Below are 21,100 nucleotides of genomic sequence, written 5' to 3'. Positions count from 1 at the left end.
AATACGCATGCGTAATTGAGATGCATCTCTCCAGCATTCAAAAAAACAGTTGTTATTTTCTCGTTCAGTGGAGGTCCATTAATGTGTTTGTTGTGTTTTGATTTTCGTAACTTATAATTATACCAAGGTGAATACGTGATCTTTGTTCATAGTTTGCTGGAATAAGAAAACTATGTTTAAGAACATATTAAAACAAATCGTAAGTTTGTTGTTGTTAGCATATTAATAAATGTTACACTTTTGGCGGTTGAAAATATCAGTTTTTTAAATGCCAATTACTAGTCCTATTGCTATCCAACGGTTATGCGATTTTCTACTAATTCTCTCCAACGCCTGTATGCATCATTTCCAACTTAATAATTGAATTATAAAATTCATTTTCTGTGCCTTTCAAATTGATGTACAATCTGTAACAAAAGTTGTAGTTATCATTTCAAATGTACAATCTCTGAAACAAAACTTGTCATTTGGAGATGTAATAAAACACCTTTCAATGAGTAATCTCTCATATTTTCAGCTAAACAACTTAATACTTACCTTTGTAATTATCCAGTTTATGTATAAACTAAGTGTTTAAAATGTATTAACCGTTATTCCCTGCAAAATCATATACATTTTGTTAACTATTGTCTTTCGAGATTAATAGAATGGCGTCAAGCGAATAGAACGGATCTGGCAGCAGTGCCCAAGACCCCATAGTCGTGTGCAAAGCTTGGATTTGGGATATATACATGGTATTAAATCGCTTTAAACTCTAATGCTGTTTTGCTAAATTGTAATGGATTCTGATCTCATTTTTGTCTTTAGGAAAAATAATTGACATTGTTTTCAAAAAGGTCGTTTCAACTATTTAATATACAAAAAAATACTTATTTATTATATTTTTTTTCTTATTGGGGCTATTGATATCGAATATCATAATTAGCTGTATCTGATTGAGTTTAGAGGAAGTTATAGTTTAATCATATATTATATCGTATAAACATTCGACATTATAGATCTATGGAAATTTCTCGGCATTGTACTCTTTCATTATTATAATATTCGTGGTACCTAATTTCGATGCCCGAATTTAGTCTTTCATTTAATACTGTTATCTATATGCCCTATTATAGTATCCAGGAGATTGATCCATGTGGCTGTACACCATTGCCAGCTCGGAAAATTTTCCAAGATTTGACGTCGATGCTAGTTTGTTTTTTAAATAAATATTGGCATTGCCAACTGTCAATTGTCAAAATTGAATAATTTATCTTGACGCTAACCTTGTAATTCAAAATAAGTTTTAAAACTGTTTTAGATAAAATGATAACGGAAAAAAACTAGACAAGAAAGTAATCATGGATAGTTTCGAAGAGAGTGACTCAAGTGAGCAGGAGAATGGTTTTCTCTTATTTTTAAAAAGGAATAGTGATGAAGGAACACTATATCCTTTATCAGAAGGTACAACAACAATTGGAGCTTCTTTAAATGCAGATGTTCGAATAAAATTGGAAGATGTTCGTTTAGAAGCAATTCATTGTGTTATAGAGGTCAATGAAAACAGAATTGTAAGTAAAACTTTAAATTGATTTCCACTGCTTAGTTTCTACAACTTACAGGTGATATCTCAATATTTCGTGTTTTAAAATAGGCTAATATAAATACTGTTAAGTATAGCGTGTCTTATTCCTTTCTTAATAAATCAGAAACTATCACAATTGATTAATTAATATATAGTCATACTGAAGGTTATGTTATAGTAATATTTACAAAAGTATTAATAAAATTGTCAATTTTCTTCAAAAAGATTTTTGAAATTTATGCAAAAAGTAAACCTTTCTACTAATATTTTTTTACAATGTATACATATTTGGTGTAGAATATGTAAAAATTTCACTTAAACTTGTAGGCGACAATTATTAACAAATCCTCTAAATATCCAATAACAGTGAACAATTCTATTGTTAGAAAAGCCAGAATTCTAAGACATGAGGATTTAATCGAAATATTTGGAAAAAGGATTCAATATAAAAATGAATTTCTTACAGAACAGGTATGTTTTGATTTTATTGTATTAAGTGATTAAAATTCTCATTTCATATCTGATTAACCAAAAAAAATTTGATGCAGTAAACCTTGATTATTTTAATCATGTATTGTTATTGAAATGTTATCAAGTTAATATTTATTCTTTATGCCACTTTTTTCCTTTGGCATTAGGGTATTTTCACATTATTGAGCAATTATGAGAATTTCCAATTTTCATTATTTTATTATGTCTAGTTATCTGATATAAGTATTTTTAGTATTTTTCACTCTTTTCATTTTTTTCTCTAACATATATTAAGCTGAGGGGACCATTTTGAAAGACACATTCCTGACTTTGCTAATAATTTGTTCTAATTTGTTACTTGATAATTGTCTAGTCTCTTTTAAGAAATTGCGGTCCTCTACCAAGTGTATGAACTATTTTTCAAGGGAATACTTGATAACTCTTTTTGGGTTACTTGCAGTATTAAGTTACGAACTAGCAGCATATTTTGTTGCTTCAAGGTGGTTTTATGGAAGAATTCCAAAACTCACCCTTACGTTGTTGCTTTATGTTGGTATCATTAAAAAACCTCCAAATCTTGAAAGATAAGGTTTTCCTAACTGGTTAAAATCCTTAGAAATTCATCATTCAAAATGATAATAAGTTTTTATTTTAATCAAAATGTATATTTTAGGAAATTGGTGAGGCAGAACAGAAATTGCCTGCCTTATATAGAAACAGAAAAAAATCCCCAATACCAATAAGCCAAACAGAAAGGTAAGGTTATTAATGTTTCATCTCAATTGCTCAAAATGAATTTCGAAAATTTTATTCCTTATAATTTTATGCAAGACTGATTTTGTTAGAATAAAATAACATTTTCATATAAGATCCAATAAATATTTCAGATGCTTCATGACACTATTTAATTGCAAATTAAATTATTAAATTATTTACTTAATGGATTTTCATTATCTGCCTTAGTACTTTCCAAAGAGTCAAAAATGATGAACCTGAGATCTATGCATATCTATTATTCCTGATAAGATGCCATGAAGTTAATAATGGCTTCACTTAACTGGTCACTTTTTCCAAAAGAAGAACATATCACATCATCTATTGTAATTACTATCACATTGGCTTGTTTTTTAACATTATGAGACCCACATTACCCCGATATTTCAAAAAGTGTTACTTCTATATGTTGGTTTTGTATCTGTTTAATATTTAAAATCCTAAAATCTTCAAGTATACTCTTATTTATTACAGTATGAAATTACTAGTTAAATTTTATGTTGTATTGTTTCCTTGCATATCTGTGGATTTTATTTACAAAACTACTTCCTTATATCAAATTAATCAATTTTTTATTTTTGTCTGCAGGAAACCGATTATAGTTTCCAAAGCTCTACCCCATTCCACATCTAAACGTCGTATGTCGCTACAAGAACATCGCTACAAGAATCAAACACATCTGCTAATTCCAAAAGTTTCACATAAACTTAATATGCTAAAACCACCCCAGTCGAATGCTCAACGTTTCTCAAACAATACGAATTGTTCTAAAGATACTTCTAGGAAGTCTAATGTGAAAACTCCTAGACAGCAAGTATACGCTAGAACTTCCATTAGAAATAGCACAAAAACAAGGCAAAGCAGAAATAAAATAATCTCATTTGAATCAGAAAACCTGCAAATGTCTGCATTGTCACCCTTACCAAAATTTTCTTTGAGTGAAAATGATACTGAAGAAGATGTATTTATAGATCAGTCTCATACTAAGGAATCTAAAAATATTGGAGATCTTGCTTCACTAGAATATTTGCTTGTGCCTGAAAAACCTATTTGCTCAGAGTCTGAAATTGAAGAAAATGTATCACCCACATATTCATCTCCAGCTTTAAATGACGAGGAAAAAAAATTAGAATTTGATGAATCTTGGCAGGGTAATAGTGTATTTGCCTCAAATATAAGCAATAATATACAAGAGTCAGGTCTTGATGACTCTGAAAGAACAGATGATAATGTTTCTTCTAGAAAATTATCTTCAACTAAAAAAAGTACAAAGAAAAAATCCTTAAATCAATCGTCTGCCTCTAGAAAATCTTTGAAAAGGAATCAACCAGATGGGATATTACAAAAACCCAAATTGGAAGATAATATATTCTCTACCAATGTATCCTTATTTAGAAAGACAGTTGGTAAAAGAAAATCAGTACAATTGAATAAGTCATTCACTATGGAAGAACAAAGTTGTATTACTGATGAAAGCATTATACCAACATCTTCCTCAGTTAGAAAGAGCACGGGGAACAAATCTCTCCAAATAGAAAATTATTCACACATTGCAAAGATTGAATCTAAAGCAAATACTCCCAAGCCATCCCGGTTAAGCGTGCAACAAAGTTTCTCAAACACCACTAAGTATTCTGGAGGAAACTCCATAAGGAAAACTAATTTAAAAACCCCTAGACAGCAACAATATGCTAGAACTACTGTCAGTAATAGTACAAAGACTGTAACAAGACGAAGTAGAAATAAGATAGCCTCAGATGAATCTGAATACCTGCAAATATCTCCGTTTTCACCTTTATCAAAATACTCAATGAGTGAAACTGATACTGAAGACAATTCGATTAGTTACCAAAATCAAAATAACAATTCTGACAATTATATAATTGAAGATCTTTCTCCGCTAGAGTATTTGGTTACATCTGATAATCTCAAAAATGATCTTAAGTCGCCTGGTACTAGAAAGTCGAGGCAAAGAAATGGCCAAGAATCCGAACTTGAAGAAAAATGTTCCTCACATATATTCTCAATTACCAGCGCGAAAACTAAGAAAACTAGAAATAGTGCACCAAACAAGTCTCTGATTCGGACGCCAGGAAAAACGTTAAAAATGAATCAGTCAGAAGTTGTACTTAGAAAATCAGATACAAGAGAATCCTCAGTTAGAAAGACAACAAGTAATGGAAGATCAACAAAATCAAACAAGTCATTCAATATGAAGAAACAAAGCTCTAGTAATGATTGTGGTAGAGTATCAAGATTATCATCTGTTAAAAAGAGCATAACAAATAATTCAAAAAATCAGATGCCAAATAGATCAAACTCTAGCCTGTCCTCAACTAGTGCTGTAGAAGATCTTCTTGATTATGAGATTGAAAGTGATACTTCAAAAACTAAAACATTATCTTCACCTATAAAAAGCATTTCAAATACATCTGGTTCTAGACTATCATCTCAATTTTATACCGAAGAGAATTGTGAATTTTCTACAATATTATCTGAGGCTGGAGGTGATGGACAGAACAAATCACAGATTTGCACACCAAACTTTAGGAAAGCGACATCATCTTCCTTAAGTAAAAGTGTAAGGCTAAGATCTCAAAGTACCAATTGCTCCAATTTTGAGAATCAGTCGCTTTCTCCAATTAGCTTGTCCACAACTGCAGATACTTCACTAGAAAAATCTAGGAGAAGGTCTTCAACTAGAGCAAGTATGTCTCATGTACAGACAACAACAAATTATGAACTGTCGATCCTAGCAAATGATTCCCTAGATATCAGTAGATCTGAATTTGAACAGCATCTTTCCCCTTCGAAAATGTCTTCTGCGAGAAAGGCCACAAAATATACATCATCTAACAGTAACAGTAGAGCATCTAAAGAAGAACTTATAAGTTTGGAGGATGTGAACAATTCTGTAAAGAATTCAAAGAGTCTTAGTAATACATTAGTGAACTTGTCTGAATCAGAGAAAACAATGAGTGTGTCAAATGTACAAGATAATGTAACTAAAAGACCTCTTAGAATCAGAAAATCTACTGCTCACGATGATTTCATTTATGGTTCATTTACTTCTGAAGTTTCTTTCAAAATAGATAATTCCAATAAATATGATTCTACCACTCTTCCCTTATATACATATATAAATAATAAGAGTTGTTCAACAAAGGAATCTGAATACTCCAACGTAAATTCTACTAAAGACAGTGAGATTGTTTCTACAGTTTCTGTATTGTATGACAATGATAGTTTAATAAATGCCACCGATGCTAATTTAAATCAAAGAAGTAGTCGTTCAATTGTTCAAACCAATTTGTCAACTCCAAACAGCCCAAGAGTTGGAAGGTAAATTCATTACTTTTAAAACTGTAATATTTCTATTTCTAACCATTTAAAGGCAATACTATTTATACAAGGGTTATTGCTGATTCGAGATTTTATACTGATGCTGTTTTTCAAAGTCAGTGGATTATGATATTGATATTAATAAATTACTCAAACAAAACACTTACCATAGTATAATGTTTTAGCAAATGTGACATTTTTAATAGATTAAAGGCATTGGACTTGTTTGATTCTCTTTTGATTTTCTCAAGTACAAACATATACAGTTTTGGCTGCAGTGGTATATACTCATAAAATCACTAATTTTTAAAAATTTCAATCATGTAAGAAAAGCTGTTCAACTTTGTGATGTAGCCATGAAAAATAGGTTTATGTTGATCAATGAATAAAATTAAATTCTTTCTTTGCTGTGATTAAACAACTTCTCAATTTTTTTGTATTGTGTGTTCCGTCATACTTTTATCCAATTTTTATATGTAATTGTAGTTCATCGGCAGTCAATATCTCGAAATTGTGATATTGCCATGGTTTGTCTCTGTCTCTAATAATACAGTGTACTTTATATCTTGCTATACCAAATTTTGTTAGCATATATTTATATTTTTCTGTTTTCTTTGACATTGAATTGATTACCTCCAACCAATTTATGCTGACAAAATAATTTACAACTTGAATGCCTGCATTTGAAATCAACATCAATTGTTGCTGATTTTTATTAAAATTTTATTCACAACTACCTCAATACGTAATCTGATCTTAATGTTACCTTTGATTGTGTCTTGCCTTTTCTTCATGTTGTATAATCTGGATTTCCTTAATGTTTCTGTTCTATTTATGTTTTGGCCTTCCCTTCTATTTCTGTTCACTATCCTTTTAGCAGATTTATTTAACCTGCAATTCACTCACTAAGTATTCTAACTTCTTGTATTACATTTTCCGTTTTTTTCTCATCGTTACTGTTTCATTCCGTTCTATTTTATTGATGCTACTCATTGTAAATTTTGATTATTTTTATTATTTCTTCATTTTTAGCAATATATCTCTACCATACCAACCCATCACTGAGGATATAACACCAGGAACACCTGTTGATAATACAGAAGTTGACATAGGTATCAAAACTCCACTCAATACTCCTCATCTCTTCAAAAATATAAGAAAATCTGTCTTACAATCTCGAGAAAGAAAATCTGTTTTACAATATCAAGACAGACTTAAAAAATCATGCAACCGTTATAATAAAGATACACCTTCAGAGAAGTCCAAAAAGAGACCTAGGGAATCTGCTCCTATTATTAGGTCTAATAAAAGGATCAAATTAACAGTAGATGAAAATCATAGTTACGATGAGGTAATTTTTCTAATAATCTTATATGTAATATAATTTTTATTAACCTCTCTAATGCTGAAACGTGACGACCTTAACTTGGTTTAATAATCAGAATAGTTTATTGTGCAAGATTATCTAGAATAGTAAAAAAATAGTGGATAAACTTCTTCCTTCTTAAAGTAACTACTTATGAAAAAAAAAATTAATTTATCAAAAAATATGCCTAAATGGCAAAACTTGTTAATGCGTTTTTAATAATTTTCTTTAGAAAAACAGATATTGAGTAATTGCTTTAATTTTGCATTTGATTCTCTAATTATCTTCATTATAATATTTGATAGCTGTTTTCTCTTTCAGGGGCTTTCTTCATTCACCTCTTTCACTTCTGATGAAGTGTTTGAAGAAGATGATCCTCATGATGTAGCAGCTGGTACTCCTAAACATATCATTGACCTAACGAATAAACCTGTCATTACATATCCTTTAACTAGATTTTCCACAAAGCTCCAACAGAATAAACCTATCACTGTGAGAAAGTCTTTACCATCTTTAGATCAAATTCAAAATAAGGCAGAATCTTTAAAATCTAATAGAAGATCTTTACAAATAAGTACTTTCTCGACTACAGATGTAGGTGAAACTATTTCAGAGTCAATGCCTACAATTAAATCCCCAACACCTAAAAAGAAAACTAACAAAGTTCAGAAAGAGCCTAATAATGATTTGTCGAATGTAGAAGGTGTTAATAGACTATTTAGAACTCCCAGAGTACCAAAAACACCTAAAAATGATTTAACAAATATACCACCTATAAAGAAGTTTTTTACAACTCCTAAACAAGTAAATTCACCTAAAAATGATTTGACAAGTATCCCACATATCAAAAAGATCTTCGCAACTCCCAAAAAGGTCAATTCACCTAAAAATGATTTAACAGATATACCAAGTGTCAAAAATTTCTTCGCTACACCAAAAAAAGTAAATTCTCCTAAAAATGATCTAACAAATATACCATGTGTCAAGAAAATCTTCTCCACTCCTAGAAAAATAAATTCTCCTAAGAACGATTTGACAAAAGTACCGAATTTACGAAAAATTATGTCTCCTAAACAACAAAATTCTCCTAAAAATGATTTAACTGACGTAAGAGGAATAAAGAAGTTGTTAGAACCTGCTCGAGAACACAAAGAGCCTCTTAATGATTTAACTGATGTTCATGGCTTGAAAAAATTGATGAGGTAAGTAAGGGTAATATGTAAATATTACTTATTACAAAAAGTGCATAAATGAAAACTAAAAATTCATTCCATAATTTAATTCGTTCAAAGATAGCATAAAAAATATAAAATTCTTTATTATACCAACTTCCTGAACCATCAAATGAGCAGCAAAAATAAAATTTTTCCCCAAAATACTAAACTTCATCAGCTTTAATTTTTTTTCTGATGTATAATTTTGAATCCTTTTTCCACATTAAATACCTGCTTTTAAAAAAATACTGTTTGCGTTGTTAGCTGCTTAAGGTAGTTCTACCACAAGAGTCAAATGTGTACTATTTGTAGTTTGATTAGTGTACTATTTATATTTGGCAACGCCGCGTAAAGGAAAAGAGATGTATAACACAAATATTTCCACATACTGCGTACTGTACACGTTCAAATTTCGCGCGCGTCATCTCGTCCGCAGTGTGGCCACGTATTTACGTATATTATTTAATAATTGTTCTTATCACAAGCCCTGAAGTTCAAATTTCAAATATCCAAAATGTCAAGAAAGTGTTTATCTTCCCGTTGGTTTCACTGATATCTGAACGTCACGCTTTGTGAAATAAAGGACCAACCATAGGCATCAATGGAAAAAGCAAAAAAATTTTTATGCTAATATCTTTTTTCCAGTTCTTTGTAGACCTCTGAAAATTTAATTGGTTGATTATTTTATAATAATATACTAATATTCCAAGTTTCATTAAATTCTGTATGCAAATTCTATAACCGGTAGTACTACTGGTTAAGTTTATATAATAAATATTTAATTCTAGACATGTGACAGGCTAAATCTGTGGCACTTAAATTTTTTGTGAAAAAATTTGAAATAGATTCATTTTTCCATTTTTCTATCAATATGAGATAAAATGTTTCAACAAGACAATCAAACTATTCTAGTACCGCAGCTGTTGGTCTGTTTAAAAGTCATACCCGAACAGTAGTTTATAGTGGGTTATAGTTATCACTATTACAGTCATTTAAAATACTATTTTTCAAACCATCTGTAATCATATTTCTTCTTGAAATTGATGCCACACTTGTAAATTCAGTTCTATGTTCTATGTTACAAGTCAGATATTATTAGTGTGGATTTAGTGGATACTTAAATTTTTCATATTTCAGTACGCCCAAAGTCCAAAAACAACCATTGAATGATCTTAGCGACGTAGAAGGAGTTGCAAATATTTTCAATACTTCAGTTAATCAAAGTTTAAGTAACGCCAGCGATATAGAAAATAATGAAGATCTATTTAATAGAATTTTCAACAAAAAAGTCCTGAAAACGTACAGATCAAAGAGCATGTCTCCTCAAAAACAATTCGATGCTTATGGGGCCATCAGAAAATCTATTGGAGATCAACCTGAAGTTAGCCCCCGAGTTTCTGTTTGGGTTAAAGAACAGAAGGAATTAAAGAAGAAGTAAGTAACTTTTTTCAAATCAAAGGAGTAAACAAATTTAGAATCAAGACAAAATTGTATCCATAAGTAAAGAAATTTAGATGTTAAAAGACTCCATTGTTATTTAATAAAATCATGTTTACCTTCAAAAATTTATAGTAATCCACAAATGAATCAAATGCAGCTTTTGCCTTAAATATTAATATTTCATTTGCTTTATAGGGTTGCTCCAATAATACGAAGTAAAGGAAAAAACAAAAGAAAAGAATTTGAAAATGTCCAGTGCCTCACAGTGTCTTTAACAAAAGAGAAAACAGATGCTTCTAAAGAATCAGAAAAGGTCAAAACAAAAGAAGAGCTTAACTTCAAAACTTTGGAAACAAGAAGTACCCGGAGGAAAAAGGAAAATAACGAAATGGAAATTGCTAGTACTTCTGAAGAAATAGAAGGAAGAAAAGACGTTGAAATTGACTCAGATATTCAGAACCTCGAAGGTTCATCTCCAAATAAAAAAACAAGAAGCAAGTTGAAAGCCTCACACATTGTTGAAGAAAATGCAACTCCTAATTCTCCAAAGCCCGTTAGAGGAAGACGAAATGCTACCAAGAAAGTAAAAAACATTGAAGAAAAAGTTAAAGATACAGTGGTTGCTGCTGATACAGAAGTCATCACTTTGGATTCTTCCAAATCTAATAGGAGAAGACGAAACAAAACTAACAGAACGATTTCAAATGACACAGAACCCATGACTTTAGATTCTCCTAAGCCAGTTAGAGGTAAAGCTATTAAGAAGGTAAAAGAAATCGAGAAATCCTCTGAAGATACTGTGACTGTTAATAAGGAGAATATTACAAGTAATAAAGATTTAGACACTTTAGATTCATCTAAACCTGTTCGAGGAAGAAGAAACGCTACCAAGAAGTTGGAAGATACTGAAGAGGTAACAAGAAGTATAGAGGCGACTACTAAGAATGTTAGGGGAAATTGGAATGCTAGTAAGAAGGCTGACGAAACAGAGAAATCGGTGGAAAAAATTGCTACATTTGATTCACCTAAATCTGTTTCTGGAAGAAGAAATGCTACTAGAAAAGTAGCAGAAATTGAAGAACCTGTTGAAGATATTACATCAATGATTAATGGTGATATGAAAACCACTGTTAGAACAAGACGTAATGCTGGCAAGAACAACACACTAGACATAGAACATTTAGTAGAAGATTCACCTAAATTGACTACTAGAGGAAGAAGGAATAAAAAAATAGTAAATTATGCTGAATCTTCAGAGAGGGTGAAAACTAATATACCTTCTGTGGAGGAAAACCCAGTTGTGGATTTGCCAAAAGTTAAAAAAAGAGGAAGAAGAAATATAAATAAAAACGAAAATATTGATAATTCCTTACAAGAAACGTCTAAGGAAGAAACAGTAGTTGGGAAGAGAGGCAGAAAAAATGCTACTAGGAAGAACACCTTGAGAAACACTTCATCTGCGCCAAACTCCGAATCTGAAGTCAAAAAACAAGTTGATACCAAATCTATTTTACAGGAATCTAATTCTGCTGTTGAGAGTCCAAAAGTAAGAAAAAGAAAAATAAATCAAGTTGAATCAAATATAGACGGTGAGAATTGTTCCAATAAAAATACTCCACCTGCTAATAAAAGGAGTAAAAAAAAAGCAGTCGAAGATGTAAAGGAAAATCTTATCGAAAGAGACGTTGAATCAATCAAATCGGCGAAAAAATCGAAAATAAGCAAAGAAATAGATGAAAGTGAAGATAAACAACAACCTGTAAAGAAATCGACGCGTGCAAAAAAGATTGCAAAAAAACATGAATCAGAAGTAGATGATTCGCCTCAGGTAATAACAACGAGAAGAACGAGACGAAAAAAAGTACACTTTGAAATTTAATTTCTTATTGTATACGGTGTGGAAACAACTTGCGGGGTAGGAATATTTCTAATCATTGTATTGAAATTTTGTTTACCGACGAGCTGCATCAAATATTTTGCTTTATGAATTGGCACAAAAGTTGTGCATTTTGCACTAGAGGAGAAGCAGAATCAAATTCGAACGTTGATAGGTAATGACTAATTCATAGGGCGATTTAATTTTTTGTATAGTTCGTGGCCAAAATATAGTGTACAGCACTAATTGCATAATGTACTATTTCTTTTTTAGATCTGATTTTGGTTAAGTTGAAAGTATAATTAGTGGTTGTTTAAAAACATTCATTCGAAGTTTAGCTACTATTATTTGGATCATATCATCATTTGTTACAAAAAATATGTGATAATTGGAATAGTTTGGAATTAAAAGTATGTAACATATAAGATTTTATCAAATTGGAATTTCTGGAGTTGTTTGTGATCTTTATACAACCAATAATTACAATTACACCGTCTTTGGAGTTTTCTGTAGGTCACTGGTATGTATCCGACTCGATGGAAAAGACAGTGTAATTGTGAATGTTGGTTTAGTGGTAATAAACAGTTTGGTATAAACTTTCATTATCTTTAATTATTTAATGTTGTTATCAACCCCACTTTTCCACTATTCAACTCTCAATTATTCTAATTTGATCTAATTTTTTTTAATTCATTGATTTTAATACCATTCTTAAATATTCACATGCTCTTTTCAATTCAGTAGCTTCATATTTTTCTTATTACCACTTAGTGTAATGTAATTTAAAATTATTCTTCTGCAAGATTTTTTTAAACTTTATTCTTTGTTGTATGAAAAAATTTAAATTATTATCTGATAATCAGTGAGACAGTTGAACTAATTTGCTCAAGTATCACTTTTGTAAGCGAATACAGAAAGTACGTTGTAAGTAGGTCATTTTGTATTTTCATTTACAGGGTGTTGAAATTGTCCCACACTGTATACTAACACCATATGATTTATTTGATTTTTTTATTTGTTGATTTCTAATGATACTGAAATAATTTTTATTAACCGCTGTTTTATAATTCAATGATAAAACTGAAATCCTATCTTTATTTATATCTGTAATTCAGTAAATTTTATTTTTTCATAATATAATTCGAGGGATATTCGTGAATTAAGTTTTATTTTGAAATAGACAAACATACAGCAAATAAATTTATATCTCTGACCGCCAAGGAAAGTCTTCAAGTGTCGGAGCAAATTCAAACCACTAGAAAGGAGATTGGGACTGTTTGGAGGATTCTCATAAGGTCAAGGTCAAGCATTGTTGAGACTTCTTTGGCGCTTATTCTGAACCAAAAGCTGTATCGTTAATTGATTCAAAAGATCTCTTGAGAACGTAGATATAAAGGAGAGGCTAATATAATGCATTTTATATCCAAGAAGAACATGTTAGGTGCAGTGTTTTTAATATTCTTCAATCATCTCAATAATTGTCATTTTATACTTGTTTATGCTTTATTGTCTTCACCAAGAAGTGATTAATGTTCTCTAATTCCTGTATAAATTTATCTCATCGTATATTTTAGTATTTTTTCAGTATTCTAAATTTTATTATTTGTTTTTGTTGCTCAAAGTTCTACCTCTGACCGCCAAACAAACTGAATTTGATCAGAGATGTTTGCTCCAAATGTTCACATTTTGAACACTGTATCATGCTGTTTTATCATGGTATCACTTCATATATCTCACCGATTAATCAATGAATCAAGAGGATGGTTTAATTCCCATTTCACTGTTAAAACAACTAACAGAAAGTTGCAAATATCGTCATGATGCAGATAAACTTATTTTATGAATATTTCTCATTTTGATAAAATCAGTAAATAAAATTTTAAACTAATGCTTTCTAATAGCCTTTTAAAAGAGGGAATTTTTGTGATATATTTTTTTTGTTCTCATAACACATTGTATAGTTTTGTACTCCATTAGAACCAAATCATTTCAATTGCTTGAATATTGACAGTTTGATCCCAATTTTCACTTCTTGACAGGTTACAATAGGATTTTGCAGCAAATTGTATAAAATAATGAAATTTTGGAAATAATTTCGTATCTGTCCGATTTAGGATCACTATAAAAACACGTTAATTTGGCGTTTTCGAGGTCGCAAAATCCATTTATCGAGGTCCAAGAAGGGAATTAGTTCAGTTTGCGGTTCAGCTTTTTGAAGTGGATTCTTTTTGATTATAAAAATATCGCATTTCATAGAAAAATATCCTTTTCCTCAGTTATCGGCTAATTAAAATTACATACATTAAGCTAAAGTATATCTAAATAGAAAATAGATCCGTTCCTTGGTCTGCTTTGAAACATCGAAGGACAGTTACCAATTCGAATGTAAATGGAAGTTAAATAAATTAAAACACAATTATTTTTACTTTTTCCAATTATACGTCTTTTTCAGCCAAGCCTTCGACTCTTACAAATTGGACCCTCCAAAAATAACCTTTCGTTCAATTTATAAATCCAGTTCAAAAAACCGGAGGTGAACCAATCCATTGTTGATAAAGTGGTACTGGTACTAATATATTCAGAACCTCGATAAATGGATTTTCGACCACGAAAACGCTACATTAAGACGATTTAATTATTATCCTAAACAGGAATGATATGGAAATATCTTTAATTTATATTATTTAATTAAAAATTGACTTATTTCAGTAGAATTAGTGGAAAATAAAGATTAGAGCTTTAATTTGATTTTTGACCTCTAGGAGTATTAAAAAAACAAATTACAATGCAGGGAAAGAAAATTTTAATATAGGCAACGAACTTCATATTCAATTTTATATTTATTTTACTGGCAGTGTGAATTCTAAATTTATTTTATGTATCTAGATATAGTTACGTGCCAAAATTATATTTTAGATATAGAAAAAGTGGTTTTTTTGGAATGTGTATTTCAAGTCCCACTTGTAGAATTAGTTAATATCACATCATACCTAGTATCATAAAACTCTATCCCCAAGAAAATTCATCTAATATTCAATACATTCAAAATGAATGAGAGAAAGTTGATTGTACCTAAATCATTTGAAAAATCTAATGTCGGTGGTACAAGACTCGAGGACATTGTGTATATTTTCGCAAATAATCCTCGAATCGAAACGGTTCGTTCTAATGAAATTCCAACAATTGGAGGGCAAGTTATTTGTTTATTAGGCGAGGGAAACGGACCTTAGTGGACGAAAGAACTCTATAAATATTCTCGTGCTCATTTGAACTGAAGTCAGTGCTATTACACTCTTATTCCCTCTATACCTTTTTAAACATCCATTCTGGTTGTGCGACTCACTTATTGGAGTATGTGCTTCTATTATATTTGTTTTTTTGTAGATTTCTAGTATTTTATTCGTTGAATTCAGAATATCAGAAATAATTTTTTTATTGTAAATTATAATAAAATTTTAGTTTCAGCTTACTATTTTACATATTTTTTTATATTATAGTTCAATATTATACTTATACAGGAAACATTCGAATAAAAATTATTTTCTACTTTAACATCAGTATATACTGTATGAGTAGTAAAACATTTGTTTATTCAAATATATATGCAGTACAATTCCTTGAAAAGTCAAAAAGTGTGTTGTAACAGTACAGTTTTATGTATACATTGAATAAAATATTGTTTTTACAACACTTTTATTCTTTTAAAATAAAAATCAACACTGTGTGTTGCTACAAAAATGTTTTAAGTACCCTCATAATTTAAATTGTATAAAATATTTTAATAAAGATTTTATCTAAACAATGTTGTCATTATTCTATAAAATAAAATTAAGAAAAAGATTCCTTTTTTGTCGATATTTTTCAATATACATTATTTGAGAAAAAAATAGTTTTGGATAGTTTATATACAACTTTCATAAAAATTGGATTGAGACAAGCGAAGGCACACATAGGTGAGCCCTCTACCTCTCTTACGAAACAACTGCTCTAATTAAATAGGCGCAAATCCCTTTAGTTAGACTTTTAATCGGACGCGGTCATCTAAGACACTCTCCTCACCACGGGAGTGACGCTGGTATATGGAAGAGGATGAAACTGCAGACCACGTCATCTGTGAGTGCCAGTACTCACACGAGAGCGTTTCAAACACTTGAGTAAGCATCACAGTGGGTCAGATATAGTATATTACACTAATAGGGCAGAAAGTTTGAGATTTTTGAGCTCTCAAACTTCTGCCCTTGTATATACTATTTTTCTTTATAGCCGACCGAAAGTAAGTACGCGTCGGTTGCACCTTTTTAGAGGCAGAAAGTTGCAGTTTTGTGCATTGGTAAAGCTGCACATAAAGCGTAACCTCCGGCATCACGGCGCGCAATTTAGAGCTATTATGCGCAGCTGTACTAATTCACAAATATTTTACTTCCTGCCTCGAAAAAGGTGCAAACGACGCGTACTTTTAACCGATGTATAAAATAAATTTTTCTGTTAGTTCGAAGAAAATTATACTCAAAACGAAATATTCCTTTAGTAAGGTAGTACTTTATTTTTTATGAAGTGTAATTAACAATCTTTGAAACGGGTATTTTTCGTACAAAATATGTCTTCTAGAACAACAGTAAAGCAACCAAAAAAATAAAAGTCAATCACATGTAAATAATTTATTTTATTTGAAATTCCAGTCTAAAAGATCTTGAAAATAATGAAATAATCACATTAAAATTTTCATATTGTGAGCTTACAACCAAAAGAGACCAAGTAAAACATTTTGCATAAATTGGAATTGAAGTTTAGACACAACTATAAAATCAGAGACTACTATTTCGCAAGTGCATTTTTTATAAATATATAAAACAGTGATTTGTAATGAATCTACTTAGGAGGCGTAATTATTTTCACTTTCCGAAAAAATATAACTTTGTCACCTTCTCCTATGTAAAAAGATAGGCACACTTGACTTGGTAGTCAAAATCAAACTTTATTAACTTACTCTGACACAAAACTAAACTAAGAATTCATCTCTGAATCACTTTCGCACTTAGATGATTTGGGTACCTTTTTAGTATCAAATGGGATTGATTTATACAAATTTGATGTTTTCACAACAGACTGGTTTACAATGGTAGATTATTTAATGAAATGTCTGTCTCTGCCGGAAATTCATAGAGAATCAGTCGGTATAGTTGTATTTGAAGGGGATACAGCCAGGTTTCATTTTTTGATAACGCATAACTTCAATTTTTAGCCACGATACTTTATCAGTATTTTTTCAGCATTTGCTTCATCCCTTTCATGCTGCTTGAAGACTTTATTGGTAATGGCTTCATCTTTGAACTGATTGCACGTGGCGCAGTGATCTTTCTTCGTACCGTGCCATGTTGTACTCTTCCCAAAACATTCTACAATAGGTTATCACTGATACATAACTTTGACTCTTTCTATGTCAAGCAGATTTGGTCATATATTGCGAACGTGGTCTTCTTGACATGGTCATTATGGCCAAGATTATTGTGACAACGTGGGGTAGATGCAAGATTTGGTCATATTAACTCCAAATACCTAATTTTTGACTTGGTCAGCTTCAGTTGTAAGCTAAAGACATCAAATTTCTATTATTCTGGTGTTGAGTCGAATACGATTTGATAAATAGTCCATTTGAGCTGCAAATGTTGAAACAGTTAGTTTAGACCATATTAACATATTTAAAACTTTTAATCTTCTGTTAAGATGATTGAATAAGTGCTTTCAATGACAAATTCCACACTATTTTCTTATATGGTTACAGTAATTTGGCCCATTTTAACTATTTTTGTAGCAATGTTTGTGGAACATCAGATCGAGCTTAATTATAGACAAAATATCATATATTATAATTCAAAATGCTGCTACAATCTTAAATGTAACCAATTAAACTACACTACCAAACCTGTCTTGTGCCTTATTAATAATTTAACTAATTTTTAGTGTGGATATATGAATTTTGTGTAAAAAACAATACAAAATTATAGCTATGAGCCAGTACTGAATTTGAAGCTATTATTTATCGACTTCAAACAGGCATATGATTCAATATTCCGGTTTGATAGAGTACAAGAGTTTGAATACCTGGGAGTGATGGTAACAAGTGAAGGAGACGAAATTAAAGAAATCGACCAAAGATTGGCAAAGGCAATAAATCAGCTGGTGATCTAGGAATCCTATTAAGGTCCAAAGATATCTCAAGGGTAGCGAAGCTCAGAATTTACAATCTAAGGTGATATATGGTAGTGAATGTTGGGTCATGAATAAAAAAGAGGTAAACAGGCCAAATGCATGGGAGAGAGGAGTGTTCAAGATGATTGGAGAAAGAGAACGAGTGCAGAGATTAAAAGGTTATATCTTCATGTAGAGATCAGTTATATGGTAAGGAAAAAAGACTACGTTGGTGGGGACATATAGCCAGAATGGTGGATAGATGCATGTAAGGAAGACTTACAGAAGTTAGGGATAGCGAACTGGCGCAATGCAGCCGTGAACAAAAGGAGTTTGAGATAAGCAGTAGAGAGACTTCAAGCCATGGATCTATAAGGCCTGCTGTGTACAAAAATTTATATAAAACTTTATAATATTCTTCTAAAATAAAACTAAAAGATGAAAAGATCTGTATTCAAAAGAGAATTCAGGAGTTTATCATACTTAAAAATTAAAATGGTTAATAGAAATATCCAGTTGATTTTTTCAAGAAGTACTCTAAATATGGAGTAGGTGCTTATGGATGAATGTGTTTTTTGAATTTGATATGTGTTATGGGTTTCCAACCCACCATCAAAAATTAATAAACAAAAAAAAAGGAGAAGATTGGACAGAATCTACATTTCTGATATTCAAAAGATTCTTTAGCTAATGGTATAAATTACATTTGTATTAAGTGCAACCTTGACAGTATAGGTTACCATAATGTTCATATATTTTCTCAATTAAGCACCAAATACTGGTATCTAAATATTAAATGAGTTTTGTTTTGTTGAATACAAATGTACCACAAGTTGATAAAAATCTGCAGTTGAATGTAGTTCAACTCACTTAGATTGTCAACAGCACTTTAACTTCCATAATACAATCAACAGCAATCTCTCTAAGCACATTGTCACAAGTTACACCCTTAATATTTCCAAACTCTTATTATAACAAATTGCAATCCAATCAGGTTGTGTTGCTCCCCATTGAATTTGATTAACTTCACCTTCTGCTGCTGTATATGCTAAAATTGGGTCTTCGATAGCTCTGGGCATTTGCTGAATATCCCATATAAGAGCTTGATGATCGTCTCCAGCTGTGCATATATGACAACTGGAGTGAGGAGCCCAAGCTATGCCATTTACACATGCACGATGATTGTTAAGTCGGGCTACTGGAGTGCATGGCACTCTTACATCCAGTATGATAACCTGTTAAAAAATAAGTATTAATTTTATCATGTTTTACCCTTCTAGTAAAACTTAATATGGGCTACAGAGTACAGAACTTTTCTTAACTTTAATGAACATTTCTTACTTCACAAGCGTCCATAGCTATTGTTGCTAAATAGTTTGGATCTTGTTTATTCCAAGCCAGCCTTAACAGTGGTGTATGTGTATGATCTTCATAAATAATTGTAGAGTGCTCTAAGTGTCGTAAATCAAACATTCTGACTGATCCATCTGCTCCAACAGATGCAAACATGTCTCTTCCTCCTCCTGCCCGAGAAAATGCAATATCATAAACTTCTTTATCATGAGCAATGAGCTGAGTCTTAACATGGCCTGAGACTAAGTTAACTCGACCCATTACCTACAACAAACGTATGTCAAAAAAAATTATTTGAAGGTATACATCTTAAAGAACATGATGTTGCCAAGAGATTGTTTTTCAACAGAAATACTAAAAGAGTAAAGAAAATTAATATAGAATAACAACAGAAAATTGATTAAATATAGTGGAAAAAAAGATATAAATATGAAAAATCACTTATTTTATTGTTTTTCCTATTGACACAAATAGTAACACTTTAGAGGATAAGTGTCAATGTTTTATTTTTGTTTAATTTTGATTATGAAAATGGTTAATACCTTTTTGGTATGTCTGTCTTATGATAACGGTAATAGTACAATGGTTAGTGGAAACTTCAAAATGATAGTTACATTAAATAAAATAATCAAGTTACACACAAATAATTTGAATAATAACGAAATTTTTACCTGCCCAGTCTCCAATCCCCAAATGGTGCATGTTGTGTCAATAGATGAAGTACCAACCAAATTGGGATCTACTTCATTCCAATCGAAACTAGTTAAAGGTGCACAAAAATCTGAATTTTTGTTATTGTTTAAAACACATTCAAGTCTTGTGTCAGGTTCACCTGCCCTCCATATTCTTAAGTAGTCACCACTATAAAACATTTAATAATCATCTTAGTATCTCTATTTACTGTTTTAGATGAAAATGTGTACATATCAATGTTATTTACCTCGTCGCTAGTAAATCGGGAAAAATTCCTTTGCTATCAGGTATCCACATAATTTTAGTTGTTGGATATGGATGGTCAAAAGTACTCTTTGATGAAAATTCACTGTTGTCTTCATCCAATGAAACAATTTGAACTTTATTATTATATTCTTCAACAAAACTTCCAAGAGCAAGTCGGAATCTTTTATCCGGTCTAACAGACCAGTTCATACTGTATAAGGGCCATGGGGCGACGTATTTGTAAATTTCTTTGCGTTTCCCACCAGGGACAACTCCCGAGTGGGCCATTTCTACAAAGGTATTACAATATTTCAGCTAATCCACCAAAATAAAGTATAAATATACGTGCCAACAGTACTAACCTATGAAATTTTTGTTAATATTGTTATTAAAAATGTGTATTTTTGTTTATAGCAGTCGGCTTGACCTTGACAAGTGACATCCGACTAATACAATCGGTAAAATTGGAGCAGCAAAGCCAGATCTATAATTAATTTCGCAATTTCAAAGAAATATTTTTCACATTTCACCTTAATCTTTTTGATTTGTGCACCTAACCAGTGCATGTAGAG

General features: G+C 31.0%; 2 protein-coding genes across 4 annotated transcripts; one reads left to right on the top strand and one right to left on the bottom strand.

Moving 5' to 3' along the window:
* The first annotated feature begins 33 nt into the window (after positions 1-33).
* Positions 34-15,841, top strand: LOC130443744 (uncharacterized). Of its 2 annotated transcripts, XM_056778522.1 has the most exons (9): positions 34-199; positions 1,301-1,550; positions 1,892-2,035; positions 2,709-2,791; positions 3,398-6,151; positions 7,184-7,502; positions 7,839-8,719; positions 9,869-10,165; positions 10,367-15,841. In XM_056778522.1, the coding sequence occupies exons 2-9, from the start codon at positions 1,341-1,343 to the stop codon at positions 12,048-12,050; spliced, it is 6,372 nt and encodes a 2,123-aa protein (XP_056634500.1). In that variant the 5' UTR covers positions 34-199; positions 1,301-1,340; the 3' UTR covers positions 12,051-15,841. The 2 variants fall into 2 exon arrangements, with proteins under 2 accessions (XP_056634500.1, XP_056634499.1); XM_056778521.1 differs by lacking the exon at positions 34-199 and having other exon boundaries at positions 1,211-1,550.
* Positions 15,842-16,692: 851 nt separating this feature from the next.
* On the bottom strand, positions 16,693-20,985 carry LOC130443749 (DDB1- and CUL4-associated factor 7). 2 transcript variants are annotated; one of them, XR_008909877.1, is made up of 6 exons: positions 20,891-20,985; positions 20,530-20,818; positions 20,261-20,450; positions 19,578-19,853; positions 19,107-19,471; positions 16,693-17,704 (listed from the first exon to the last, which is right to left on the bottom strand). XR_008909877.1 is itself a non-coding variant. In XM_056778529.1 (5 exons), the coding sequence occupies exons 2-5, from the start codon at positions 20,814-20,816 to the stop codon at positions 19,178-19,180; spliced, it is 1,047 nt and encodes a 348-aa protein (XP_056634507.1). In that variant the 5' UTR covers positions 20,817-20,818; positions 20,891-20,985; the 3' UTR covers positions 16,693-19,177. The 2 variants fall into 2 exon arrangements, 1 of the variants encoding a protein (XP_056634507.1); XM_056778529.1 differs by having other exon boundaries at positions 16,693-19,471.
* Positions 20,986-21,100: the final 115 nt, after the last annotated feature.

The sequence above is a fragment of the Diorhabda sublineata genome, chromosome 5 (genome assembly GCF_026230105.1).
Source record: "Diorhabda sublineata isolate icDioSubl1.1 chromosome 5, icDioSubl1.1, whole genome shotgun sequence".
NCBI lineage: Eukaryota > Metazoa > Arthropoda > Insecta > Coleoptera > Chrysomelidae > Diorhabda > Diorhabda sublineata.
This window is presented reverse-complemented; position numbering and strand designations above follow the sequence as displayed.

Bases quoted from the DNA above. Each gene is read 5' to 3' on its own strand.
- LOC130443744 (XM_056778522.1), top strand. From the start codon at position 1,341: ATGGATAGTTTCGAAGAGAGTGACTCAAGTGAGCAGGAGAATGGTTTT. The intron at 1,551-1,891 runs GTAAGTAAAACT...TTAAACTTGTAG, and splicing joins AGGTCAATGAAAACAGAATT to GCGACAATTATTAACAAATC. The intron at 6,152-7,183 runs GTAAATTCATTA...CTTCATTTTTAG, and splicing joins AACAGCCCAAGAGTTGGAAG to CAATATATCTCTACCATACC.
- LOC130443749 (XM_056778529.1), bottom strand. From the start codon at position 20,816: ATGGCCCACTCGGGAGTTGTCCCTGGTGGGAAACGCAAAGAAATTTAC. The intron at 19,854-20,260 runs GTAAAAATTTCG...CGTTTGTTGTAG, and splicing joins GGGGATTGGAGACTGGGCAG to GTAATGGGTCGAGTTAACTT. The intron at 19,472-19,577 runs GTAAGAAATGTT...ATTTTTTAACAG, and splicing joins TAGCTATGGACGCTTGTGAA to GTTATCATACTGGATGTAAG.